We start from the raw sequence: 24,801 nt of genomic DNA, 5'->3' as shown, positions 1-24,801 counted from the left end.
GCTTCCCCCGCCAGGCGGTCTTGTGCACAGGCCCACACAACAGCACCTGGTACAGTACAGTACCTTTAATGGGCCAATGGCGTCCACCGCGCGACGCGACCCCGGTTCCGTGGGGCACCCTTGTGGCTTCCGCTGATCTTCTATAGCTTCAAGTGGTTCCAAGCCCCCGTCGCTATCCAAATTTCAGATGGGAAACAATTGGAGACATTTTATGGAAAGCGAGCACCCATTGCCTTTGTGCCACTCGTTTGCCATGCTATAAGTCGGTCCCTTCTGTGGCCGTTACGCCGGCAATTTCTCTTTCCGTGTCGGAATGGAGAGTGGCGTGCCTCGCATCTACGGGGTTGAGTAGCGTCGCGGTGGCCGATGCCAGGAGATTCTTCAGTCCACGGTTCAAACATGTCGAGCGGTGGCTTCTTCTTAGGCCCCGGTTCAGGGTTCAACGCGTGTGTTTCAATGCCCGATCCATATCCTGCTTCTCCCACTGACGCTCAATTCGTCTAGGCCGTTCCTTGGTGTCCTGATCGCAGGCGGTGTTCTGTCAGTGTGCTCACTACGACCCATCTGCCTCTATCCGGTACTGACTGTGAGACCAGATCTGCGTTTTCCCTGCTGTACTTTAACAGGGTATTCGCATCACTCGTTTCTTGGGGAATAAGAACGTACACATGGCATCGCTATCGGGTCTACATCGACATCCAAGCCCTCCAGATATCCTTGCTTGCCGGCCGCATCTTCTTTACCGGTCTTCGATACCACGGCAATAATGAGACGATCCTCGTACAAAATGGGCACATCACATGGGCCTACTGGCTGCGCAGAGTCCGAGAGGTGCACGTTGGCAAAGGGAAGGGAGTTGAAGGGGCTGGCGATGATGGGGCCGTGGATCTAGCGGCAAAGCTTCAATGCCGGATCAAGGTTTCCCTGCTTGGTCTTGAATGGTTTATATATAATCGAAGCCCAGCCTACGACTCAATCCTTTCCGGGATTGTAGATGCTGCAGACGTTGGAAACGAGTCGGATCCGGGGACACAGGGGCTTGAGACGGCACCTCCCCCCCCTCCGCCGGCTCCAGTGCGAGGCAAGCGGTCAGGGCGGCAGGATGCGTCCAGTAAACTACCGCCCGGTCGCTTCTCTGTCGAAACCCAGAGGTCAGGCGCCGGTGGCTTAGAGGAGAAGTGCCCCCCTAGTCAACGCTCCTCGGCGTCTGACATCGACGGAGACAATGGTGGCTATCCATCTGACGGCGATACCGGTCTCCCGCTATTTCTACAGCTTCTTCCGGTTCACTTGGAATGCGACCGCGCAGCACTGGTGATGGGCAACGAAAACACCAAAGCTATTTTGATCGTCAAAGCGAACACCTTGTCAGGCGAAGTGGACGCCTCTGAGACGGAGACACCGGATCCGTACCGCCAGTGCTTCCGTTTGAAGTTCGGACACCCGGTGATTGAAATGAAGGAAAACATGGATTTCAAAGAAGAACAAGCCGATCGGGCCGCCCGGGACAAGCAGACTGCTCAGTCATCACGCTCAACGCCCAGCCGGTCCTTCTTTCACTGGCAAACGCGCAGGTTGCACAAAAGCATCAGGGGTTTGGTTCCGTTTTGGAACAAGTCTGTCGAGTCATTCTCCCCTTCAAGCAGAGGGATTGGAACTGCTGCAAGCCAAGCCCCTGGATTGGGTGGTCAGTGGCAAGGGCTCTCACGATACCTGTCAGACGAGGCAGAGGACCAGAAGTCGCGGTGGGCGTCTTCCGAGTACGCCGCGGTACCGACGATCTTGGACAGTCCTGAAGCTTCGTTGACGATATTTTGGGACGTGGTCGGCAAGGTCGGCTCAGCGTCTATGTCGCAAGAGAAAGCCGCCGAACAGTCCCTGAACATCAATGGCGCAGAGCCTCCTGCTTGGGCAATCCATTTGTCTCTCAAAGGTGGCTCTATCAATTATGGACCTTGGGCTGACCGACATCGTGCCGATCTTCAGCGAACATTTGTCCCGAGTCTCTGCAAGGACGCAACTCCAGCCCGCCGCCTTCCTCAAGGCGCATATCGGATGCCCACTCAGTTCAAATTCTTCGTGGATCTTCAGGATACTACCAACATACGCATTCCCGTGAGAGAGGAGTCGAAGAACTGGAAGTGGAAAGGAAAAGAGCCCCTTTCAAAGAAGGCAAACAGCCATCCGACGCGCAAGTCGCGTGGTCGATCTAAGAAATCAGACCAGCCGGCAGACATGCATCAGCGTCCCTACGGGTGGCTCGATATCAGGGTCCCCGCCAACGCGACGGTGTCCTATTCGATGGATATGACTGCTAGCGCATCGGGATACACCAACACGCTCGATCTGGATCTGCCCAATACCGAAATATCAAGCAGCATCAACCACGAGTTGCTTTGGAGATCCGGGCGTCAGCGGATCACATGTGACCTGTCAACGCCGTTGCGGTGGAACGCCCTTCGTCAATGGCATGTCAACGTCGTCAGCGACGATCTGGAACTTTACCTTCTGCGAGAGCACGTATTCCTTCTAATAGATCTGGTAGACGACTGGGCGAGCGGGCCGCCCATCGATTACTTGGTCTTCACCCCCTTCAAATACCACCTTAATCTCCACCTCCAGAATGTCCGGCTCTTCTTGAACCTCAACGATGCGAACATCGTCAACAACCCGGCCGATTTGGAAGATAACATATACCTCATAATTTCCAGTCCGCTGTTTCGATTCGGGACCTGTATCCCAATCGACAATTATAGACCGAGGAAGAATGCCATCCCATTTGACATACGCGCAGAGACCGCATCGGTAGACCTCCATGTGCCTCCATGGAACACCCAAGCACCCTTCCTCACTTCCAAGGAGGTCGGACGGCTGGAAAACTTGGGTGTTGACGGCACATATCACTACAATGCGACTACTTCGCCGTCGAACACTGACACACTGATCTTGAATGTCACCGGACAGTCTCCGGTTGCGCATCTTCATGGCTTCGTCATACGCTATTTCCTAAAACTCAAGGACAATTATTTCGGCGACGATATCCACTTCAAGACACTTGAGGAATACCAGGATTTGCTGCGTCTGAAGGAAAACGATCCGGATGCGGAGCTTGCCAACAAGCCACCGCCTAAGAAATCCAACGACTTGGATATCATGCTCAGCATCAGGGCCGATGATCCGAAAGTCTTGCTGCCAGCCAACCTCTACTCCGCCCAGCGCCACATACAAATCGATACTGCAAGCCTGTCTCTCGATTTGCGCTTCACCAACTACTACATGGACATGGACCTGGTCCTGGCTCCCTTGAACCTTTCTCTTGGTAGCACCGAGTCGGGGTCGGAAACCCCGATGAGCGCGACATCAAGCACGCAGATCTTTGTGGATGGCCTCAACGTATACGGTCATCGACTCTTCGGTCTCCCCCCAACAGAGCCAACCTACATGTGCAACTGGGATCTCTCAATAGGAGCACTCACCGGCGAGTGTACCACAGAATTCCTGACTACTCTGGTCAGTTCGGTGAAGGCTTTTGCATTTACCTTCGATGATGACGAGAATGCCCTGATCTCTCTCTCTTCAATTGTTGTGCATGACGTTACCTTCCTTCGAGTCTTTGCGTCCTCAGTCCGTCTTTGGCTACATGTTGAGGATGCCGCGTTCCTTCTTTCAGCTGGGACCATCGAGGTCAACTACAATGACTGGGCACGGTCACATTACTCTAAGAGAGCAGAAGTGAAAATCCCAGACATCAAACTCTCTTGCGTAAACGCCGAGTCAGCCACAAGACACAAAGCTCGTTCGCATCATCCGGTCGAGACGGACGCGCTTGTAGAGACGAGCCTGCGTCTAGCGATAATTGGGAGGAAAGCCAACTTCTCTACAGAAAGAAAGCTGCAGCAAGAGCTTGTTCAGCAGCACGACCAGCGCACACACAGAACCCCCTTTCTCATCCTACCAGGCGTTGCAGGGGATGCCAGCCCCGCTTCAGTCGATCCCCTCGCCCAGAGTGTTCCACCGGTCCCCATGCCGGCCAGGCCGGAGGACCTTGGAGAGGACGGGGCATCCTTGAACTCGAAAGGAACCTCAAAGTGGCCAAGAGGCCTGCAGCACAAGTCTTCCTTCTTATCCCTTGCGAGCTCCGGACAGAGCAGTGTGCTCAAGCCTTTCAGCTCCAGACGGTCAAGCGGGAAAGGGAAGCTTGGTGAGCGCCTGAGTCACCATTCTCCCCTAAACTCGCGGTTGGATGACAAACAGAGTTCGTTTCTGCCAGCGCGGGAGCTCTCTCCATCCACCCGCCATTCGGCCTTCTACAGCATGCCTGGCGATCACTCGGAGGATGTTGTTCACAATACGGTCGCGTTCTCGAGCCAGTACTTCGCACCATACTTCCCTCTCGAGAATGTGAGGCCAAACCGCAGAGAAGCTGTGATGCAGAACGTCCAACAAGATGACGAGGGCTCTGCCGAGTTTGACTCTGCCAACTTCGACCTGGAAGATATTCACCCTGACCTCCTGAACGAGGATTCTGCGCATTCGAGCGTCTTGCTTGAACTACCGTCAGGCTTGACAGCATTCTGCAACCCTGCATCGTTGCGCTATGTAGCGGCCCTGCTCTCCGCTCTGCAGCCCACCGACCCCGACAGCCTCCTAGACACTCTTCAAATTGGCGCTATGAAGGAAATCTTCAATATGCAGAAAGACCAGAAAATGAATGGTCGTATCAGCGACTTGCTAGTCAGACTTCCGCGGGTCAACCTTCGTCTTATCAATTCCTCGGACCCGGGCTCCTTAGATCAGCCGGTCGACGAGCTAGATCAGTACGATGTGACCATCACGAGGCTTGCCCTCACCTCCCGATCCCAGGCTACTTGGCAAGATGCGCGCAAGGCTGGGTCAAAGCAAGTCCGTCAGTCCTTCCACTTGAGGTTGGACTCAATGGAGATATCAGCAGCTGAGAGATTCCGCGACATCGGCAGTTCCCAAGAAGCGGCCCTAGCCCGGATTGACAACGTGACGGCGTCGATGGGGACCAAGGATGTAACGCGCTTCGATGTCGAAGTTGGTGCCATCCAGGGCAGCACATCTTCTGAAAAGGTGGACTATCTGGCGTCGCTCATTCACCGTGCTGGTGCCCTCGGATCAGATCTCGGCAAACTTTTCTCTGAGGTGTCCTCGCAGGAGAAGACCCGCGTGCAAAATTTAGTCCACCGGCTCGTCACTACTGGTCAAGGCGCTCCAGACCCATCATTTCTGATACGCCCTTCCGCCGTACTCCGTTCTGCACCTCAACATTTGCGAACATTCGACTCATGGAAGCTAGCCATGCGGCTGCGCCAGATGTGGATGATTCTAGCGCCGAATGAAGGGGAGCAGATCCAACTTGATTGTCTTGACCAATCTTCAGTTCTCCAGGCGGAGTTGAGGCAGGAAGTTATCTCGGCGTTTGAGAAATGGCGAAGCTGGGACCTAGAGAATCTTGACGAAAATGTGCTCCTGAACATAATATTTGGCCCGCCAGGTAGTCCGCCGAATTCGACAGCCCACGTTAAACCCACGCTCGCCGCCGCCAGGATCAAGCAACTCCAGCTTGCCATCAACCCGGGACCAAAGCAAAACGCGGTCACTCTTGTCGACCTCATGGCCAGTTTCCAGAGGAAGGCACCCGAGTCGAGCAGCCACAACGACAACCTGGCGAGTACGGCCAATCCCTCGACCATCTTGAACATTTACTGCGGAGATGCTGCCGTTATTCTGAACTGGGAACTGTGCGAGCTAGCAAACAATATCCTGAAGGTGGTGAAGAGGATGCAATCCCAAGCAGCAGTCAAACCATCGGCCGAGTCAGATAAAGTCGCCATCGCGACCACTTCAAAGCGGTCATCGGAGCACACGGTGCATTGTGTTCTGTCTTTTGGCCGTGGTTCTCTCATCTTGGAGGCCATCAACCTTTATTCAGCGTCTTTCAGCAACGGAGCAAAGGTGTCGTTGCTAACGCAGAAGGGGACTGATAACACCATGAACACGAGCCTGATCCTCAGCTGCGATTCGGTAACCTCGAGTCTTCGCAGCCATCACCAGAAGCTCGTAAAGCTAGTCTTGGATAAACCAAGTGTCTTTATCTCACACGAGCTACAGACAACCCAGACGACTGATTCCCATACCATCAAGACGACAGCCAGCAGCCAGTATCTGAGACTCGTGGTCAAGCAGGACCCAATCAGCTTGGCAGAAATTCTTGATCTCGTCGTCCGGGACGAGTTTGCCCAGCTCTACAGGCTGAAAGCGCAGATCCCCTCCTCGCCACGATCGGGATCCTCGTCGCAGAAGATGGTCGACCGCCTATCCGCATTCAGAGTGAACGTCGCCATGTTCATGGACCGGTACACCATTAGTCTGCCGCTGCTGCGCTCTCTCACCTACACAGTCCACGGGACAGTCTCCAGGGCAGCTATGGCGGCAAACTTTGGCCGAGAAATAATTTTCGACTTCGACATCAAAGAAAACTCGCACGATATCCAGGTTCGAGTCAACAACGTGGCTCGAAGCATCTCTCTCCTTCAGATTCCGCCAACAAATGGCCGAATCAGGAGTCATATGGAGCCTGGAGAGCACGCTGTCAGTGTCTTTGCATCGGTTGAGCTGGTGCAACTGGATGCGTCTGCCGTGTACAGTCTCCTCTCCGCCCTGAACCGGCCCGAGATATCGAATGCGCTCAGTGAACTGCAGCAGCAAGCTAAAATCATCCAGGAGCACATAAGAGAGGTCACTGGGGAAGAACACACGGCAATTACGGTACCAGCGGAAAATCGATCGACCGTTCTGGCTTACACGACCCATCTGACTTTTGCTGGTCTCGAAGTGTTCGGGAATAGCCCTTTGAAGTCTGAGCCGGGGTCCTTGGCACACATCTCGTTTTCGCTCGGCAGCGTCCATCTGGGGCTTTCCAACCGGGTGGAACAGCACGGTCCGACCCTGACCTATCCGGAATTTAACGTCAATTTGCGCCGCATCGCGTTTGAGATTCAAAGAGGTCGTGCTGAAGCCATGAACTCATGCGGCAACGTTGCGTTCGGGGCCCTAGTGACTGCCTCTTCCCGGCCCGGAGAAGATGGCAACGATAAAAGGTTCTTCCACGTTAAGAGCAATGCCTTCGAGGTGAACCTGTCTCCTGACACGGTCTCCACCGTCGTGGATGTCCTGGGCTACATGGGCGACAAGATCAAGGATCTCGATACATCCAGAGAGCTCGAGTATCTCCGGAAGCTCAGACAATCCAAGCCCCGAATCTCTATCAATGACGCGGACGCAGAGGGGGAGGAAACGAACCTTATCGATGCTTTCCTGTCCTCTATCACGTATTCCTTTGAGATCTGCAACATCCACGTCGCCTGGCTTGTCAATAAACCGGGTGAGGAGCCCACCGCTGGGAAAGAGGACCTTGTTCTCTCTCTCCACAGAATCGAGCTTGGCACTCGAACGAGGAATTCGGCCAGACTCACCATCGAGGACCTGCAGGTACAAATGGTATTCCCGTCGCACGACAAGATGTATCGGTCTCCGAACTCAGCGCTGTTACCGGAGATCATGTTCAACGTCGCCTATGTGTCAACGGCCGATGCTCGGCGACTCGCGTTCCAAGCGGTAGGCAAGCCACTGGATGTGCGCCTTACTTCTGGTTTCATGATCCCGGCTGCCCACCTAAATAATTCCATCAGTCTGTCCTTCAAAAACATTCAGCAGGCCTCTCAGAACTGGAATCCAGTCGCTGCGCGCCCGGAGCCAGCAACTCCGGAGCATCCACAGGAGGTACTGCGCAAAAACATTCTCGGTGGAAAGAGGCTAGAGTCGCTGCTTATCGACGCCGACTTTGCCGGGGGAGTTGTGCATCTGACGGGCAGGAAAGCCCCCGATGACCTGGTATCGGCCACGAAACCTGGCCGGTCGGGCATGTCTGGGAAGGGACAGCTTGGGCCGGACGAGGCAACGAGCAGCACGACGCTACGATCGCCTGGTTTGGCCTTGAAGGTCGAATTCAGAGACAACGGCAGGGAAGATCCCTCGCTCCATGCCGAAGTCAAGATTGATGCGTCGAACAACATATTATATCCGTCTGTGGTGCCCCTGATTGTGGATATCAGTAACAGCGTCAAGGAAGTGGTGAGTAGTCGCGGTGACCGCCGTGACAAGCCACACGTTCAGGCGCAAGAGGTTTCCACCAAAGTCAAGCTTCCGGAGGAGGACAGCATTCTCACTACCGATCCGAGTGTTGTTCTAGGCCGGATGAGGCTCAATCTCGGATTGCGCATCTACAAGCAAGAGTTCTCGCTGAGCTGCCAGCCCATTGCGCGGGTTGCGGCCACGGCCAGTTTTGATGATGTCTACTTCACTGCCAATACGGTCCGTTCGGTGGACCAGGGTAACTTCTTCGCCATATCGGGGGCCTTCACCAACCTACAAGCTTCCGTGCAACACGTCTACTCCAGAGAATCAACGGGCAGCTTCCAGGTCCCCTCGATCGTCTTGTCCTTCTTGAACAGTAAACATGTTAGCGGCACCAGCGGCGTGTCAGCCATCCTCAAGGTTAGCCCCATGGAGGTATCGGTCAATGCGAAGCAGCTGCAGGACTTTATGCTCTTCCGAGAGATATGGCTACCTCACAATGTTTCGGGCGCAACCCCATCTACGCCCGCAGCGAAGCTCGTCACAGAAACGTCTCAAGGCCACCTGGTGCAGCGTTACCAGCAGGTCGCGGCTACAGCAGCCTTCCCCTGGACAGCTAGTATCTCCATCTCGTCACTCAAGATTACCGTGGACCTCGGCCAGTCTGTGGGCAGATCGAAATTCTCCATCAATGACTTTTGGATCTCATCAAAGAAGACGTCAGATTGGGAGCAGAATCTCTGCCTCGGCTTCAAGATGATTGGCGTCGAGAGCACCGGCCGGATGAGCGGCTTCGTCGCTCTGCAGGACTTCAAGCTGCGCACATCTATCGAGTGGCCGGAACGCGAGCAAGCACTCAACGAAACGCCCATGGTTCAAGCGTCCGTGGGGTTCAGCCAATTCAGGGTCAAAGCCGCCTTTGATTACCAGGCCTTCCTCGTGGCAGACATCAGGTCGCTGGAATTCCTCATGTACAACGTGCGGCGCAGCCGGGACGGGCGCGGAGACCGACTGGTGGCTATCCTCGACGGCGAGGCCGTCCAGATGTTTGGCACGACCACGTCGGCTTCCCAGGGCATCGCCATGTACCAAGCCTTCCAGCGGCTGGTGCAAGAACGCAAGGCCAACTTTGAGACGTCCCTGAAGGAGATCGAAAAGTACATGAAGCGAAAGTCTGTCGCGGCTCCTGCAGGCGTGATCCAGCGCCTCAACATCGCCAAATCTTCTTCGGAGGACGGCGCGCTTCTCAAATCCCCTATCTCGCTTGACACCGACGTGGTGGTAACGCTTAAGACGCTTAATCTAGGCGTCTTCCCTAGCACCTTTTCAGACCACCAGGTCTTCAAAATGGAAGCCCTCAATGCGCAGGCGCAGTTCGCGGCGAGCGTCACCGCCGACAGCCGCATCCACAGCATACTCAGCCTAACGCTGGGGCAGCTTCGCATCGGGCTGGCCAGCGTGCGGACAGGCGCCGCACACAAGAGTCTCAGCGAGCTGTCGGTCGAGGATGTGGTGCAGAGCGCGACGGGCTCGAGGGGCGGCACGATCCTCAAGGTGCCGCGGGTTGCGGCCGTCATGCAGACGTGGCAGCGTCCGGGAGGGGAGTCGAAGCGCATCGATTACATATTCAAGAGCGCGTTTGAGGGGAAGGTGGAGGTCGGCTGGAATTACAGCCGCATCAGCTACATCCGCGGCATGTGGGCTAATCACTCCAAGACGCTGGCTCAGACCTGGGGTAGGGAGCTGCCGAGCGTGACGGGGATCAAGGTCACGGGGGTGTTGCCTGAGGCGGAGGCGGCGGCGGCGGCGGCGGCGACAACGACGGACAAGGAACAAGAAAAACAGAAACAGGAGGGGAAGCAGAAGTCCGACGCGTCTGGCGAGCAGCAAAAGCAGGCAAATAAGATCACGGCTGAGGTCAAGATGCCCCAATCGAAATACGAGTATGTCGCGCTCGAGCCGCCCGTCATTGAGACACCTCAGCTCAGGGAAATGGGTGAGGCTACGCCGCCACTTGAGTGGATCGGTTTGAACAGAGACAAATTACCGAACCTGACACATCAGATTGTTATTGTAGCGCTGCTGGAGTTGGCCGGGGAGGTGGAGGACGCATACTCAAGGATTCTGGGCTCGAGTTGAGTTCTAAGTCTCCTGTGTCGTGTTTGTATTTGTGCCGTAGACGGGGATAGGATTTGTATATGCATGATAAGAGTTGGAAAAGGGGAAGTCTGCTTTACTGGCTTGTAGTCTAGCTTTTCTTTGTCGTTGTTAGGCTTGAGGAACATATTTGGTAAGGGGAAGTGCAGAGAGCCATGGACACAGGGTGTAATTTTAATCAGAATAACGGCAGTCCTGTTCTTTGCGAAGTCTCTTTCCCTTCACGAAGAGTCGCCGCTGCGCAGAGAGCGACAACCCATATCTAACCAGTAAGCCTGACTGCGGGAGCTGCGGCAGCAAGTTTAGGATAAGTACACATCATGCTACGATTATGGTAGAATCAATAACAACAACAATAAAACGAAAAGAAAAAGGAAAGGAAAAGAACGAGACAGAGAAAACAACAACCCATGATAACGCTAACTCAACAGCAGTGTCGGGACACACATTCCATTCCATCCCAGGTATGTTAATTGAGCGAGAGCTTACTGCTAGGACTAAGAGGGATTTCTGTGTGGGTTACAATCCATAACGGTGCCGCCATCAAGCCCAACTCTGCTCGGCGGCAAACCTGACGTCGATAGGCGGGAGGAGAGAGCAGGCAAAAGGGAGAAACGACCTGTCGTTCCAGTTCTATGCCGATATTTGTAATAGATCCTGAATGAAATCACCGCATCCGAACCCGCCGTTTCTTTCGTTCCCTTCCTAGACCCGGTTATATCGGGTACCCTACACACTTTAGTTAATTCATTATCGTTTCTCATCAAAGTTCTAGCAACAAGAGTTGAAGAAGAGGAGGGGGCGAGGGCGGGGGAAAGAAAAAGAGAAAAAAAGAAAGAAAAAAAGAAAGAAAAAAAGAAAGAAAAAAAGAAAGAAAAAAAGAAAGAAAGAAAAAGGAAAAAGGAAACCGAAAGGAGATGAAGAACTCACACCACGAACAAACAGCAATGATGGAATACAAACAAATCAACAACATGCCCTCCAGCCAATGGCTCTTGCCGTCAGCAATCAGGTAATTCACCAGCAGCACGGCCACGAACAAGACGGCCACCTGGAAGGGGTCGAAGCTCAGGACCATGGCGTCGGCGCCCACGCCCCAGCCGATCATGACGAGCAGGGGGATGACGAACAGGGCGATCTGCATGCTCGAGCCCACGGCCACGCCGATGGCCAGGTCCATCTTGTCCTTGACGGCGACCGCCACGGCCGTCGCGTGCTCGGCCGCGTTGCCTACGATGGGCAGCAAGATGAGCCCGACGAACTCGGCGCTGACGCCCGCGTCACCCGCCGTGATGGCCCCGATCGAGTCCACCATGTACTCTGCGCAAAAGGCGATGACGGCGGTGGAGATGGCGAGGGTCGCCACGGCCACCGTGAAGTGGAGCTGGGGTTCCTCGTCTCCGCCCTCGCCCTCGCCCTCGCCTTCGCCTTGGGCTGCTCCGACTCCTTCTTGCTCGTCACCCCCCGCCGGGGCCTTGCCGTTCCCCCGGGGCGGGTTTGTGAGCAGCTGGCGCATCTTTTCGTTTTCGGATTGCTGCGAGAGGAGGCCGTGCCCGCCCATCAGGCCCGCGGGGCTTACGAAGCCCTGGGCGACGGCGCCTTCTCTTAGGCTGGGCCGGCCGCGGAGGGACCGGAAGGGCTTCGCTTCGACCTTTTGGCTTTCTACGGCGAAGACTATGGAGTGGGTCTTGAGCTGGAAGACGAGGTAGCCGCCATAGACGAAGAGCAGGATGACCGAGGTGCCGCGGGAGAGCTTGGCAACGTCGCTCTTTGGCGCGGTGCTAGCCATGTCGAAGACGGTCGGGACGATGACGCCCGCTACCGCGAGGGCGAGCAGGCTTGCTGCCGTCTGGGCTACGGTGGTGTTGAAGTGCTGCTCTTGCCTCCGCAGGCCGCCAAGAAAGAAGCACAACCCCATGACGAGGAGCAGGTTGGAGAGGATGCTGCCGATGAGGGAGGTCTGGACGATGATTACTTGGTTGTGGACCAGGGCGATGATTGCCACGATCAGCTCGACAGCGTTTCTGGACAGACGAGGTCAGTATGATGCAGTCTCGGATAGTAGTAGCCACTTAAGTGCTAGCTCAAAAAGGGGGGCAAACGTACCCAAACGTAGCATTCAGCAGCCCACCCAAAGTCTCGCCCGTACGCAAGGCAATCTCCTCGGTTGCGAAGCCGAGCATCGCAGCCAGGGGGACGATGGCCACAAAGTTGACGATAAAGACGGCCACTCGGCTGACAGAAGGGATGTAATTGATGATAATACCAATAGGAGCGGCAACCAACAAGAGGTTGATCCACGAATTGAACAGCGTGCGTTGAACCTGGTTCCTTATTGTGAACGGCTGCTTTGGCACGAGGTGCTTGAACAACGTAGGCGAGTTTTTTGGCTCGTCGTTCTTGTGGCTTTGACCGGCGGCCGTGCCTGTGCTGCGATCGGTCCCTGGAGCTCTCTGGCGCAGACCCTCCCAGGGTACCGTTCCCGCTCCGGCTCCGGCTCCCGGTCCCACATCCTGGCCACAGATGACGGCCTCTTCTCGAAATTCTACAACCGTCTCCCCACCCTGGAGCCGACTGCCGGATGGGTTTGGTGCTTCCTCATGCCCATCTCTGGTAGGGCCGGGCTCATCGTGTGGTCTGTTCTCAGAGACACCCGGCAGTCTTGTAGTTGTGGTGTCAGCAAGTGGAAGCGACTGTCCCTCGAGCTCACTGCCGGCTTGGTACATCTCCGGCGAAGACTCGACCTTGAAGTGCAGGTGCGGGAAGATGTTCCAGGCGTGGGGGTTGCGCCTTGCTTCGCTGAAAGCTTCCATCCTCGTCTGGTAGGCATTGTCTGGGGAAGTTTGGTATTAGAAACCGGAGACCCGGGCCGCTGTTGCCCTGTTGTATATCGCCTGCACGGAAATCATAAGTGAAATTAAAGGGATAATAAGACCGGAAAGAGAAACAAGAGAAGAGAAGGAAAGTAGGCAGCCGAATACGAGACTGGGTTGCTCAAGAATCTTACATGAAGACATGTTGAATGCTTGGGAGAGGCTCTTGTAGCCCCAACCTGGCAATGGAGGTAGGCTTCTCGGAAGGGCTTTGATTCCTCGGCTTGATGTCACTAGATCGGAATTTTGGATCGCCGACCGTTGATTTAGGTGCTGACAAACGGAATTCCAGAACCGCGGGTGAGCTAGGCAGGTTGCGGGAAAGAGTCCGATGTCACGTTTTCAAGATTCGGGTGCCCCGAGTTGTTACAGCCGTTGTGGCTTCGAGAAAGGGGACGTAGGTTAAGTTATTGTTGCTTCCAGGTTGCTTTGCTGAATGGAGTAGTCGAGTCGGGGGAGCCTCGGTTTGGCTATGACCGTGGGAACTGCACAGTCCCCGAGTGGAAATCGGATGAAATTAATTTGATTTAGGTACCGCACTGGGGGCCTGAAAGTCGATGGCGTTTGACCACTTGGGTGGGGACGCGCAGCCCATATAGAACATCGGTACCAACCCGGCTGAGGCCCTTGACGGTTGAACTGTGTGATGGATAATACGGGGAAGCTGCTCGATGAGAAACAATCTTAAACACGCAAACCGACAAGGCAGCTTACACGTCAGCTCCGTACATCAAATAAAAGAGGCGAGAGGCAGCAGCCGACCGGCTCCGGCCCAACGTCACCGGAAGTGAGCTCCTTTCCAAAGTTACTGGCATCTGACTCCTCAATCGCCCGACGCCACTTGGTCCCGGGCCTGCGCCCAAGGGTCACCCCGGATACCTTGCTGTCTCATTCGTCATGGACGCACCGAACGACCGACGTGTGCTACGCTCAGGGGCAGAAGGGTGATCCCTGCAATCAACAAATCAAGCTTTCGCCAAGAAGTGCTTGTCTGCGCCACCCCTTTTCTTGTCTTCCTTTTCTCTTCTTTTCTTTTTTTTTTTTTTTTTTTTTTAGTTTTGGGGAATGCATTTCGCATGCGCTTCTGCTCGCATGATGGAAATACGAGTACCATGATCAAGATTAGCTTAATAAACACATGGTATCCAGCCCGGGCATCCGGCTCTGCCCATCCACACTCTATGCTCAGCAACAAACGCCCTCCATCCATCAAGCCTTATCCTGCCCCTGCCCACCACTCCCCCTCAGCCCGCCAAGACTCAATATGCCCCCCATCCCCCCATCGTACTGCAAACTCCCTCTTCTCAAAAGCTGCGACGCTGACATGAACGCAGGGCTCGCCGCCCTCGGGCTGACACCCACCCCCGGCTCACCCGTCCCGGCTCCGCTCCCTGAAACCGCCAACACCCCTGGGGGCAGCCCCAAAACCGGTATATTTCCCTCCGGCACCGCTGTCACCCCCCCCGTTGCAGCCCCAAACGAAGGTGTCGCACTCGCCCCCGACGCCGCCGACGCCGCAGCAGCAGCGGCGGCGGCGGCAGCAACCGGCGCAGCCGTCTTCAACTCCTTATAAAACGCCTCGAGAGCCGCCGCGTCGCGGCAAAACGCCTCCAGCTCGTCCCTGATCAGCTCGGGCTCCTCGGTTGCCCATGCCGCCCAAGGTGCGGTGCCGCCAGCAGTTGATTTCGCCTGCTGTCCCTGTCCTGCTCCTGTGCCTGCTGCTGTTCCTGGGTTGCCGACAATGAATGCTCCTGGGCCATTGGGTCCCGCAGACAGGGCCGGACGAATGACTGGCGACAAATAAGATGGCTTTAGTGAGGGGGACGAGACGGGTGTCGACTCGTTCATCACAGAGGCGGCTGCGGGTGTTGGGGGTGGCATGCCGAAAGGCGTGTATGAGTTGCTACCGCCTGGAGTGATGACGCGCATCGCGGGGCCGGGGGTGCCGGCGCTGAGAGGACCCGTTGCTGTCGTTCCCTGCTGCTGCTGCTGCTGCTGCTGCTGCTGCTGCTCGCCCCGCAACTCCTTTTGCATCTCCCTTTCGCGCGCTGCCGCAGCTCGACTGCTATATAGCCTGTTGGCTAGCAAGAGCAAGTCACCGTCGTCTGTTATTTCCGCCAGGAGGGACCCAGACCGGTGGATGTACTGCGTGTACTTAAAGTCAGGCTTACCCCACGAGTACAAGACGTCAACATTGCTGGGGAAGTTGGACGCTGCCTCGATGTCGAGGACAAAGTCGAATTTGCGGAGGATGGCTTTCTGATAAAAGTGCCGGCCCGGCTGCGCTTGGGGCGTGAACGAGTTCGGGTCGTAGTAGGTGATCGGCGATTGATCCGGGGGCCGGACAGCCAGCTTCAGGACATACGGCCGCCGAAATGGGTTGATCTCGCTGATAGCGCACGCCTCAGCGATGGGCACCTCGACTAGTCGGAGACCGTATTGTGCCGCTTCGCGAGCCCAGTTCTCGACGGCATCCTCGACGAGCTTCGCCGTCACATTCATCCAGTCTACACGGATGTGGTAGCAGTTGTCAGGGTTGTGCAGTCTGTCGTAATGCAGCTCCACCATCTCTGGACGATACGACCGTTTCCTGTGGTCAACGTCGTACTTTATAACCTTGCTCAGCACCACTTTGGGCTTCTTCCCGGTCAGGGCGGGGGGTCCCGTTGGCGTCGTGGCACCCGAGCTTGGTGAGCCCTCCTCGTGAATCGATGTCGGCCGGGAGAAGCCCGGCCGTCCATCCCGTGGCAGATGCTCTCCCATTGGTGTCGACGGGACCGACCCTTGGCCTCGTTTAGGGTTGAACCAGCTAGGCGGGTGCGGCTTCGCGTACTCGCTGCTGATTTGGTAGAAGTATTGCCCGTCCCTGAACGGATGTCGCTTCTCCACGTGTACAAAGAGGCCGCCGCTCTCCTTCTTTCCCTCTTTATCTTTTTCATCCGAGACCATGAGCCGATTGCCCAGAGCCTCGGCCTCTTCGCGGTCTTCTAGATCCTCAAAGTTTATGAGAAGCCAGCTCGTCATGTCTGAACCAATGAAACAGTTGTAATGCAGCCGGAAGTGCCACCTACGGTTCTGCATTCGGACGCCTCCGTTTTCCACTGGCTGCTGGATGGCCTCGGCGAGCGCCGCCAAGCTGAAGTTCTTTTTGGAAAACTGCTCCCTGCTCCTCACCAGATGTCCTTTACGGTGAGGTCCCTCGGAGCCTTCCAGAATAGGCAGCGTCTCGAGTTCGGCAGCGATGACAACAGAAGGGTCCTCCGTCTTGTAGACGATGTCCAGCGGGCTGATGTCCTTCTTTGAGCGAGCCCCAGCACCCTGAAGCCGCCGCTCGTTGGGAGGAATGTAGCGGTGTCTCTGCCACGTCTGAGCAAGCTTTCGGATACCCTCAATACGGATTTCTTCTTCATTGTCCCCGCTCTCCGTCCCCGGCAATGACGAGCGCCTGCCCGTCATGGGGATCAGGACAAATCTGGCACGCCAAAATCGAAGATGTTCCGTCAATTCCTCGCTGTGGCCAGCGACAAAGGCATCTATGAAATTCCAGTTTCTCTCAGCCTTTGGTGCGACGAGCTCAAACTCGCTCGTCATGTAGGCGCCGTCCAACAGGGTCCGGATGGCTGGTTTGTACAACGAGGCCCCACCATACGACTGCGTAAATGTGTCGGTTGGTTTCCGAACGAAGATGTTAACTTCAACCTCGGTGCCATTGACGCATGAAAGCTGGTGGATCGTGTTGCCGACTGACATAAAGATGCTTGTGCCGTCCTCCATCATGTGATCCCGGGAGAAGATATCTGCAATCTTAACCTGCTTTTGCCCGAAAGCCTTTGCTACAGCGGGGCCGACCACAATCTGGAACCCCTGAGAAAACCGCAGGCTAACAAGTTCCCGCAGCAAATCGTCGCGTGATCTCGGCTCGTCTGAGAGCTCATCATCAACATTCTGAGACACAACATAAGGCTGCCGTTGGTATTCAGATTCGAACTGCGACTTGGTCGGGAAATACTCCGTCGTCAGTGGCACAGCAGCTGGGGAGCACAGGCTCTTCCATTTCATCACTCTCATTTCCTGGGGCCTGGGAAAGACGTGTTGCCAGCGGCTATAAAGCATCGCCATGTCCACGTCATTAACATCCGGATTTGACGGGTTGAGAAGAGTCAGCCAGGGCGACAGGGCTGTCTTGGGCGACAGCGTGGTCGGTAATTCTGGCACGGCACCTGCGAGGAGCTTCGAGTTGTATATCTTCTTGGCATCCTCAGCTCTGATGGCGTTTGAATACTGCAGGTCGCGGTCGTGACCAAGCGGCTCCGGCCGCAGGGTCGACGAAAGCAAAGAACCAGACAGCATGTTGGCGGCGGGCTCGGCTGCGAATTGATGGTTCCTGATCACGATTGGCCTGCTCGGCGAGTCCGTGGGAAATTGATGTCCCTGAACAAACGAGAATGGTGAGAGGCTTGCTTGGGAATGCGTGGGCGTTCCTACCCCCATCCTGTGAGACGACGATGGTCGCTGTCCCGCCCTCACCGGTGTCACGCGAAGATCTTGCGTGCTGCGGGACGGCGTCACTGATCTGGAGGCGCCTACGCTCTCCATACTCAACTCGGCAGTGGCGGCTTTGGGAGCGGCAATACCAAAACCCCGGTGGCCCAGGCTGATTTGTCGCATGAATTTTGGGGCTTTGGTGGGTGACGATACGTTGGCGGCGTCGGGCTTTTTGGGCGTGACGCTTCTGCGGTTGGAGGGGGGGACTTCCGACTTCTCTACGCCCGAACGGTAATAGGGAGACAACTCGGGGAGTATTTGTTGGATGGCTGTTGAGGGCCGGCGCTCAGTGAAGGACGTCCCAAGGAGGCTGCTATCATCCATGAGCTGACGTTTCGGAACGCCGCTGTCTTGATCTCGGCCATGTCTGGGGTAGCTGACGACTCGACGGGAGGAGGGCAAACGCGCCCTCGAGTCGTCGTACTCCTGCAGTTGCTTCCACAGCGATCTCTCGGTATGTTTGCTGTGTTTGTCAGGAGCAAATTTCTGGAACCCGTACACATGGTCGAATAGAGTCTCGGGTACTCGAAGATTCTTGACAAACACATTGCCTTCAAGATCAAAATGCGGTTTCGAGATCTGACTAGCCTGTACTGCTTTAACGGGGAAGTTGGGGTCCAGATGGAGCGGCTTGGTCTCAATCTCGTTGGTTTCCATCACACTCCTCATTTGCAAGTCGTACATACGGCAACGTATCGAGAAGTCCTCGCCGCCCCGAGAGTGCGTGGGGTCGGACACGGACAAGGCAATGCCTTGGTATGAGAGCTCCTCTTCGGAGGCGCCGGTCCAGTACGAGATATGAAGCCATTGCGGCACAGCCGACGTCCATTCGTCTTGCGAGGGCGCAGGACCTGACGTTTCACCGTGACGCGAGCCATCGGTCCTCTTGCTTGGCGAGAAGGATCCGGCAACGCTATTATAGCTGCCGACCGCAAGACTTGTCTGCTTTGGAGTGCTGCCATGGCTGAAGTCTACGTGGGCCTTGAGTTGCGAGTGCCGAGGCTGCTGCGGGCCGCGGTATCGAAACAGTGGCACAGAGTGCAGTGGTATCTTGGGGATGCATATCAGGTCAATACCGATCCCATTGCCCACAAGCGCCTCGGTTGTGCGAAGTAGCGCATCGTAGTCAACCTCAAACACGCCCGGGCTGGGACTGATGACGACAACCGAGACACCGGTTCTTGTTAAGTCCCGGTCAATGTAATCGTGCGCGTACAGTGACGAGGCCATGTTGATGGCTTCGAGAAAGTTCCCATGGACGGCCCGGGAAGCCTCGGCCTTGATCCTGTTCATCAGCACCTCTCGGTCGGTGGGGTCCTCGGACGTCAAGGGCTGGCCCATGGCCTTCTGGTGATAGGTGCTGATATCCTTGCGGAAGTAGTTGAACTCGCGCTTGAGCTGGTGAAGGATCTTGGTCCATTCGCCGCTGCCCATTTCACTCACTACGACACGGTAGAAATCCTTGTACGGACGCCGGTCCCCGGAAGTTTGCACGCCCGTGTAGTAGTCATCGTGGACGGAAGCACTTGCGAGCTCGGTGCAGATGCCCGTATCGTACTCAACACGCGCGAACAGGACGATGGTGACAAGGTGCTTCACTTTCATAGCGGCCCACTTCTTGAACAAGGCCGGCAGAAAGCCATTGACGACCTTGTTGAACATGATCTCGCCCGAGCCATCGGAATCGAAATCCCACATCTCGCGGGCCATCTGGATGAAGAGCACATACCGAGCGGATTCGCTACGGAAGATGGGCTTCGTATCGCGGCCAAAGAAGGCGGACTGGACCTTTCGTCTATCGACGTAGACAGCCGTGACCTGGGCCTTGACGGTGCCCATGAACAGAACCATCTGGCCCTTGTAAACGGTTCTCTCTGACAGCTCCCCAACCGCCATCCGCCACATATCTGATCGGGAGAGGTACTGGTCTTTGAAACAGAGCTCTAGGTGGGACGCTTCAACCGCAGGATTATTCGCGTCAATCTGGGTGCTGTCGTCAGTCTTTTGGTCACAGCGAAGCGGGCGTCGGATTGGAACTCACCGGAGTGAGGGTGACCTGGGTACCTTTCCTCATACCAAAGGCATCGGCAATATGTTTTGCAACATAGACTTCGACCATGGGATAGCGGGCCTTCAGGTCCTTCGGCATGCCCTTGGCAACGCAAATGTACCGCCTCTCGTGGCCGACTCCGGGGGACACATCCTTGCGGTCTGGGAGATGGTGCTTGTGGTGCGAGTTTTGCGGCGGCTTTTCAGCGTCCGCCTTCAGCACATCGATAGCCACTAGGCTACCGGACTTGATGTCGTCGCCGATCAGGTCGAAGTTGAGAAGCACCTCCTCGCGGGCGAACGACTCGTTGACCGTGACGGTCCATCGCCGCTCAACACGGCGCCTAGATGACGGGCGCTCACGGATCGTCGAGCTGCTTGACGAAGCGGTGTCCCCAGGGGAATGCGAATAAGGGTGCTCGAGGGGCCGATCGAGACTGCTTCTGCTGAATTGGCGCAGGTGACTGGGGAGGTTTGAGCCCTTCGCGGACCCTGGCGCGGCAGCCGAGGCATTGCGCGTAGACATGGAGACAAATCATCAATCCTGGTCTCGACAGAGAATTGATTGCCGCGCTGATGCCAACATAGCGCCAAGCATCAGAGGCGTCGTTGTCGATAGCCAGGAGCAACGGGCCGGTTGCAACGTGCTCTTCGCAGCGGACTTCGTTGGAAGAAATGTCCACGCTTTGCGGCCCCGGACGTTAGCTCTGGCCGGCAGAACCCGTGGGGGTTGCCATCACCGCCTTCCTATCCGGGCTGGCCGCCCGGGAGGTTCCACATTCTGCTCGTCTGCAACATTTTGATATCACAGTACATTAGAGAGAGGCCCGCATCATGAAGAGGAACTGTGTTTTTGGTCTGATGCTCCAGGGTTACCCCCTGAACCACGAGGGAGCTCTGTTACATCATCACGGCGGATGGGTTTATGCGTTTGCGGGCTCTTGGAGCTGCAGCATACCGCGACAACCTGCTGGTCGCCGCCTCCTTTCCGGCATCCTCTCTAGCTTGACATGAAGTATTGTGGCAAACACAGAATACGGAATTCCTTCGACTTGAGAGCACCGTTTTGACGCATCTCCTTGGTGTCGGTTGTGCGTGCGACTGCAAATTCTTAGAGAGCGTCACGGTAGCAGCTGTCGGAAGGGTGAAAATTGGATAAGTAGCTTCGAACGCAGCTTCAGATGCACCAGCAATGTCTGAAGGATTCTAACTCACAAAGGGGCTTCTCTTCCACCCCGCTGGCTTCTGTTATATTGGGTGCATTGGGTGCATTGGGTGCACCAATGTGTCGTGATCTTTCACATCAACCATCTCGGCCGCCAAAGCCAGTGTGCATTGGCCATTAACGGCCTTCCCCTCCCAACGGATTTCTACATCGCCTTCCCATCGCCTTCCCATCGCCGTCCCACCGCCGTCCCGGCCATCCAGAAAGGACAGCAAACACGGGTTAAAGAATACATCTTTGTTCTACTTGGTACTGTGGCCGGGTGAGGCATGCAGCTTACCCACCATTGTGACGATCGTCACACTCATGCTGACCAACTTGAGCTCTCGCTGGACATAAAAAAGAAGGGAATGGCGCCCAAAAGACTACTCTGGAACTCTTCATGGTAATTGGACGTCAGGCAGAGCGACGTTACTGTGCTGCGTTCCACCGGGCTCGGATTTGGTTTGTCTACAAGAATCTTCTGCATACCCACATAGTCGGAGCTCTTTAAGAGACGCCGTTAGCATCGACAATGGCGTTTAAACTCAGTGACAGACAACGGCTTTCGGTGGCAATCGCAATCTCCTTCTCCTTCTTCGCCTGTGAGCTTGCGGGTAGGGTGTAAAAATCCATATTCAAGCGGCGGGAAGCAATGACTGACGGTTTACCCTAGTTGCCTTCAAGACACGGAGCCTGGCTCTCATGGCTGATGCTTTCCATTATGTGAGCCTCCCTACGACAGTGGGTTTGGCGGCTGTACTGATACTGCATTAGCTAAACGACCTCATCGGCTTCGTTGTGACGTTGGCTGCCATTATTGTAAGTTGCTCTTCCTCTCCGGTGGCGCGGAAACCCGGATTGGGGAACCTACTGTTGACTCTGCGACGAGATCTCGGAACGTGCCCAGTTCCCGCAGGATCTCTCCTTTGGCTGGCAGCGCGCCCGACTGCTTGGCGCTTTCTTCAATGGTGCCTTCTTGCTCGCGCTAGGTATCAGCATATTCCTCCAGTCGGCTGAACGGTTCATATCGATACAGGAGGTTGACGATGTGAAACTGGTTCTCATCATGGGCTCCGTGGGTCTTCTCCTGAACCTCGTCAGCGCAGCGTTTCTACATGGTGAGCACACCAGGGCATCTCTTCTGGGTGCAATACTGACAACGCTGCTCTAGAATACCACCACCACCACCATCATCATCACCACCACCACGGATCGGATCCGGAAGGGGAAACCAGCCGCGGATCCGAAGGCAAATCCATAACGGTAAGCAACGGGCTCCTCCAACATTGAGATACCATCTTTAATGCCATCTACAGACTACCGACACCCACCTTGAGCATCGCCACGCCGCCAAGGGCGCTATGGAAGGCCCTATGCGTGATCTCGCCATGCTCGGCGCCATGCTCCACGTCGTTGGCGATGCGCTTAATAACCTTGCGGTCATCATCGCCGCCGCCGTCATCTGGTTTACGATTTCGCCTGCGAGATTCTACGCCGACCCCGCCGTCAGCATGGCGATCTCCATCATGATTCTCTTGTCGGCAATGCCACTGGTCAAGCAGAGCGGCGAGATCCTCCTCCAGAGCGCGCCGCGCGGGGTCGACCTTGCAGATATCAAGCACGATATTGAAAAGGTTCGTATCAGGCCATACCTTGAAACCGGGGCCCGTCACAGAGAAAAGGAAAGAAAGGGGAAAAAAAAAAAAAGGGCGATAACAGTCGTTACTAACCCCCTCTCTCCAGATCTCCGGCGTCGAATCGGTCCACGAGCTCCACGTCTGGCGGCTCGACCAGAAGAAGGCCATCGCCTCGGCCCATGTCATCGTGTCAGATCCCGACGTAGCCAGTTTCATGGAAAAAGCAAAGACAATTAGTGAATGTCTTCATGCCTATGGAATCCACTCGACAACGCTTCAGCCGGAAATCGTGGAGGGGCCGCTCGTAGCCCCTAATGCTAGTACTGCCGGGCTGGAGGGCGCTGAGGGCAGACGGGTGCCACCGTGCCAGATGATGTGCGGCAAGGGCATGTGTGAGAACCTCACGTGCTGCAGTGGCGTGCAGATTTGATGATGTTGCTGGCACACTTGCGGGGTCTTGCCTTGCCTTTTTATTTATTTGTTTTTTTCCCTCTGAAATCATGGCTAATTACGGGTAGTTAAGCAGTTGCGCTTCGTCTGAATTGCTGGCTTGAGTGTTATGACCGCTTAGACTTGGTGATTCGCTGTGTGACTTTCGTACTCGGGAAAAGGACGGCGGCAAGCGCCTAAAGTATCTCGCCGTGCAGCAACACTGCCCGTGCCCGGATCCTTTACATCACTTTTCCTGCCTGCCTTTCAGTATAGCCACGCACCCCCTCATGGACTCGGCATTGGCTTTGTGTTACCAACTTCGACGCCGTGCCACGCCGGACCGGATTCCGGGGTCGGGGTTTGGCAGGTGTAGAGTCAGCTTCCCGCCGCTCCTATGGCGGGGAGAAGAAGGGGAATAAATCTTGGTTGATGCAGTGAGCACGGCAGTGAGCACGGCAGTCTGATACGTGGATGGTTCAGCCACATGCCGGCAGGTGAATAATGCACATGGGGTCGTGTTAAGGGAGGCTCGGTGTCAGAATCGGGGGGGGAAGGTCTCTCATACGCCCGTCAGCCTTTAGCGCCTCGTTGCGTGATGATGCTTTCGTTTCATTTTGCTTTTTTGGGCCAACCCGGATCCGTGGCCTTGGAGCAGGGAAAGGGGAAAAGGGGAGGAACGTGGGGGCATTTTCCATTTACAAGGGTTCCGGGCGGGAATCACCAGCTGCGACTCGTCGACTTCTTGTGGATCTGTTGTACGTAAGAGATATCGATATTTCCCGGTTGTGGAAGAGGTAGCACAAGGGGCCGGGGATGCGATGGAGATGCGAAGGATGGCCGTCGGGATTACACTAACGTCATGTCCGTCTTTCCATTTCCAAACAATAAGTCGATCGGGTTGAGGGGGCTACCCGCGGCGACATGGGGATCGCGAGGGATCTTGGACATTGTATGCAACCGAGAAAAACAAATCTGCACGTGCAGTCCCCTCCGCCGCACGTAGCAGTGACACCTCAGCGTGCGTACGGCGGTAAAGGCGGGCGCGCAATGATCTCGATTCACTAGACTGCGGTGAAGCCACAAGACTAGGTTGCCTCATTGGGCCATATCAACCTCCCCTCCGGCGAGATTATTGGCTGTGTGGCATTTGGGCATGCATATTGCAAGGATGGCGGGGTAGCTCACGCAGTAGGAAGCCTATGGAGGGGAGGCACGCAAGAGATAGCTTACCATTTCTTACCGTGGCGAAGGAAAAGAAACTGTTTGATGGGCTATCTGGATTGGAATATGACAAGAAGAGAAGAACGCCGTGTGATTATGCGGTTGAACATGTATCGAAGCGGCACCAGAGGAGCAATTCGTTGAGATGAGGGGGGTGGTACTGTACAATATTTAGTGACGCAGCGGGGCAGATCAGCTATGGTACTGTACCGTACAGTACATACATGTGCTAAGCAGATGGTGGCAGGTAGCCTCTGAGAAATCCATCGAGGTGAGGAGTCAACGGCGCCCAATCCGGCTGCGGATTGCCGACTTGCGGGCCGATGACAAACAGGCTAATCCAGAGAGGCAGGTTACGGGCGGCCACAAGGATGGCTTTTTAAATACAGTGACAAGGACAGGGCGACTAGAAATGATGGGACTTTTAAAGTTGTACTGATTCAGGTTGCGTCTTTTTTGCCTGATCAATCAACTGCCGATAAGACCTGGATATCGGCGGGAGTTCTGCATCGTTTGGGTG

The 24,801-nt window shown here is 55.6% G+C and overlaps 4 protein-coding genes across 4 annotated transcripts; 2 read left to right on the top strand and 2 right to left on the bottom strand.

The window, feature by feature from the left end:
- Positions 1 to 399: 399 nt before the first annotated feature.
- CSF1 (Macrophage colony-stimulating factor 1 receptor) lies at positions 400 to 10,299 on the top strand (the record flags this gene model as incomplete). Its single annotated transcript, XM_071064624.1, has 3 exons — positions 400 to 446; positions 505 to 540; positions 597 to 10,299. The coding sequence occupies 3 exons, from the start codon at positions 400 to 402 to the stop codon at positions 10,297 to 10,299; spliced, it is 9,786 nt and encodes a 3,261-aa protein (XP_070920725.1).
- A 561-nt stretch (positions 10,300 to 10,860) lies between these two features.
- Positions 10,861 to 13,130, bottom strand: MFIFM68171_09204 (Sodium/calcium exchanger membrane region domain-containing protein; the record flags this gene model as incomplete). The annotated part of the gene is made up of 3 exons (XM_071064623.1): positions 10,861 to 10,950; positions 11,261 to 12,341; positions 12,424 to 13,130. 3 exons carry the CDS (start codon positions 13,128 to 13,130, stop codon positions 10,861 to 10,863), a joined length of 1,878 nt encoding a protein of 625 aa, XP_070920724.1.
- A 1,269-nt stretch (positions 13,131 to 14,399) lies between these two features.
- On the bottom strand, positions 14,400 to 20,310 carry IML1 (vacuolar membrane-associated protein iml1; the record flags this gene model as incomplete). The annotated part of the gene is made up of 2 exons (XM_071064622.1): positions 14,400 to 19,718; positions 19,777 to 20,310. 2 exons carry the CDS (start codon positions 20,308 to 20,310, stop codon positions 14,400 to 14,402), a joined length of 5,853 nt encoding a protein of 1,950 aa, XP_070920723.1.
- A 1,213-nt stretch (positions 20,311 to 21,523) lies between these two features.
- On the top strand, positions 21,524 to 23,058 carry MFIFM68171_09202 (Cation efflux protein; the record flags this gene model as incomplete). Its single annotated transcript, XM_071064621.1, has 7 exons — positions 21,524 to 21,605; positions 21,665 to 21,714; positions 21,766 to 21,810; positions 21,881 to 22,109; positions 22,163 to 22,254; positions 22,308 to 22,625; positions 22,735 to 23,058. 7 exons carry the CDS (start codon positions 21,524 to 21,526, stop codon positions 23,056 to 23,058), a joined length of 1,140 nt encoding a protein of 379 aa, XP_070920722.1.
- Positions 23,059 to 24,801: the final 1,743 nt, after the last annotated feature.

The sequence above is a fragment of the Madurella fahalii genome (assembly GCF_045866475.1).
Source record: "Madurella fahalii IFM 68171 DNA, scaffold_5, whole genome shotgun sequence".
Classification (NCBI taxonomy): Eukaryota; Fungi; Ascomycota; class Sordariomycetes; order Sordariales; genus Madurella; species Madurella fahalii.
The sequence above is the reverse complement of the archived record's forward strand: the minus strand, read 5'-3'. Positions and strand labels throughout refer to the sequence as shown.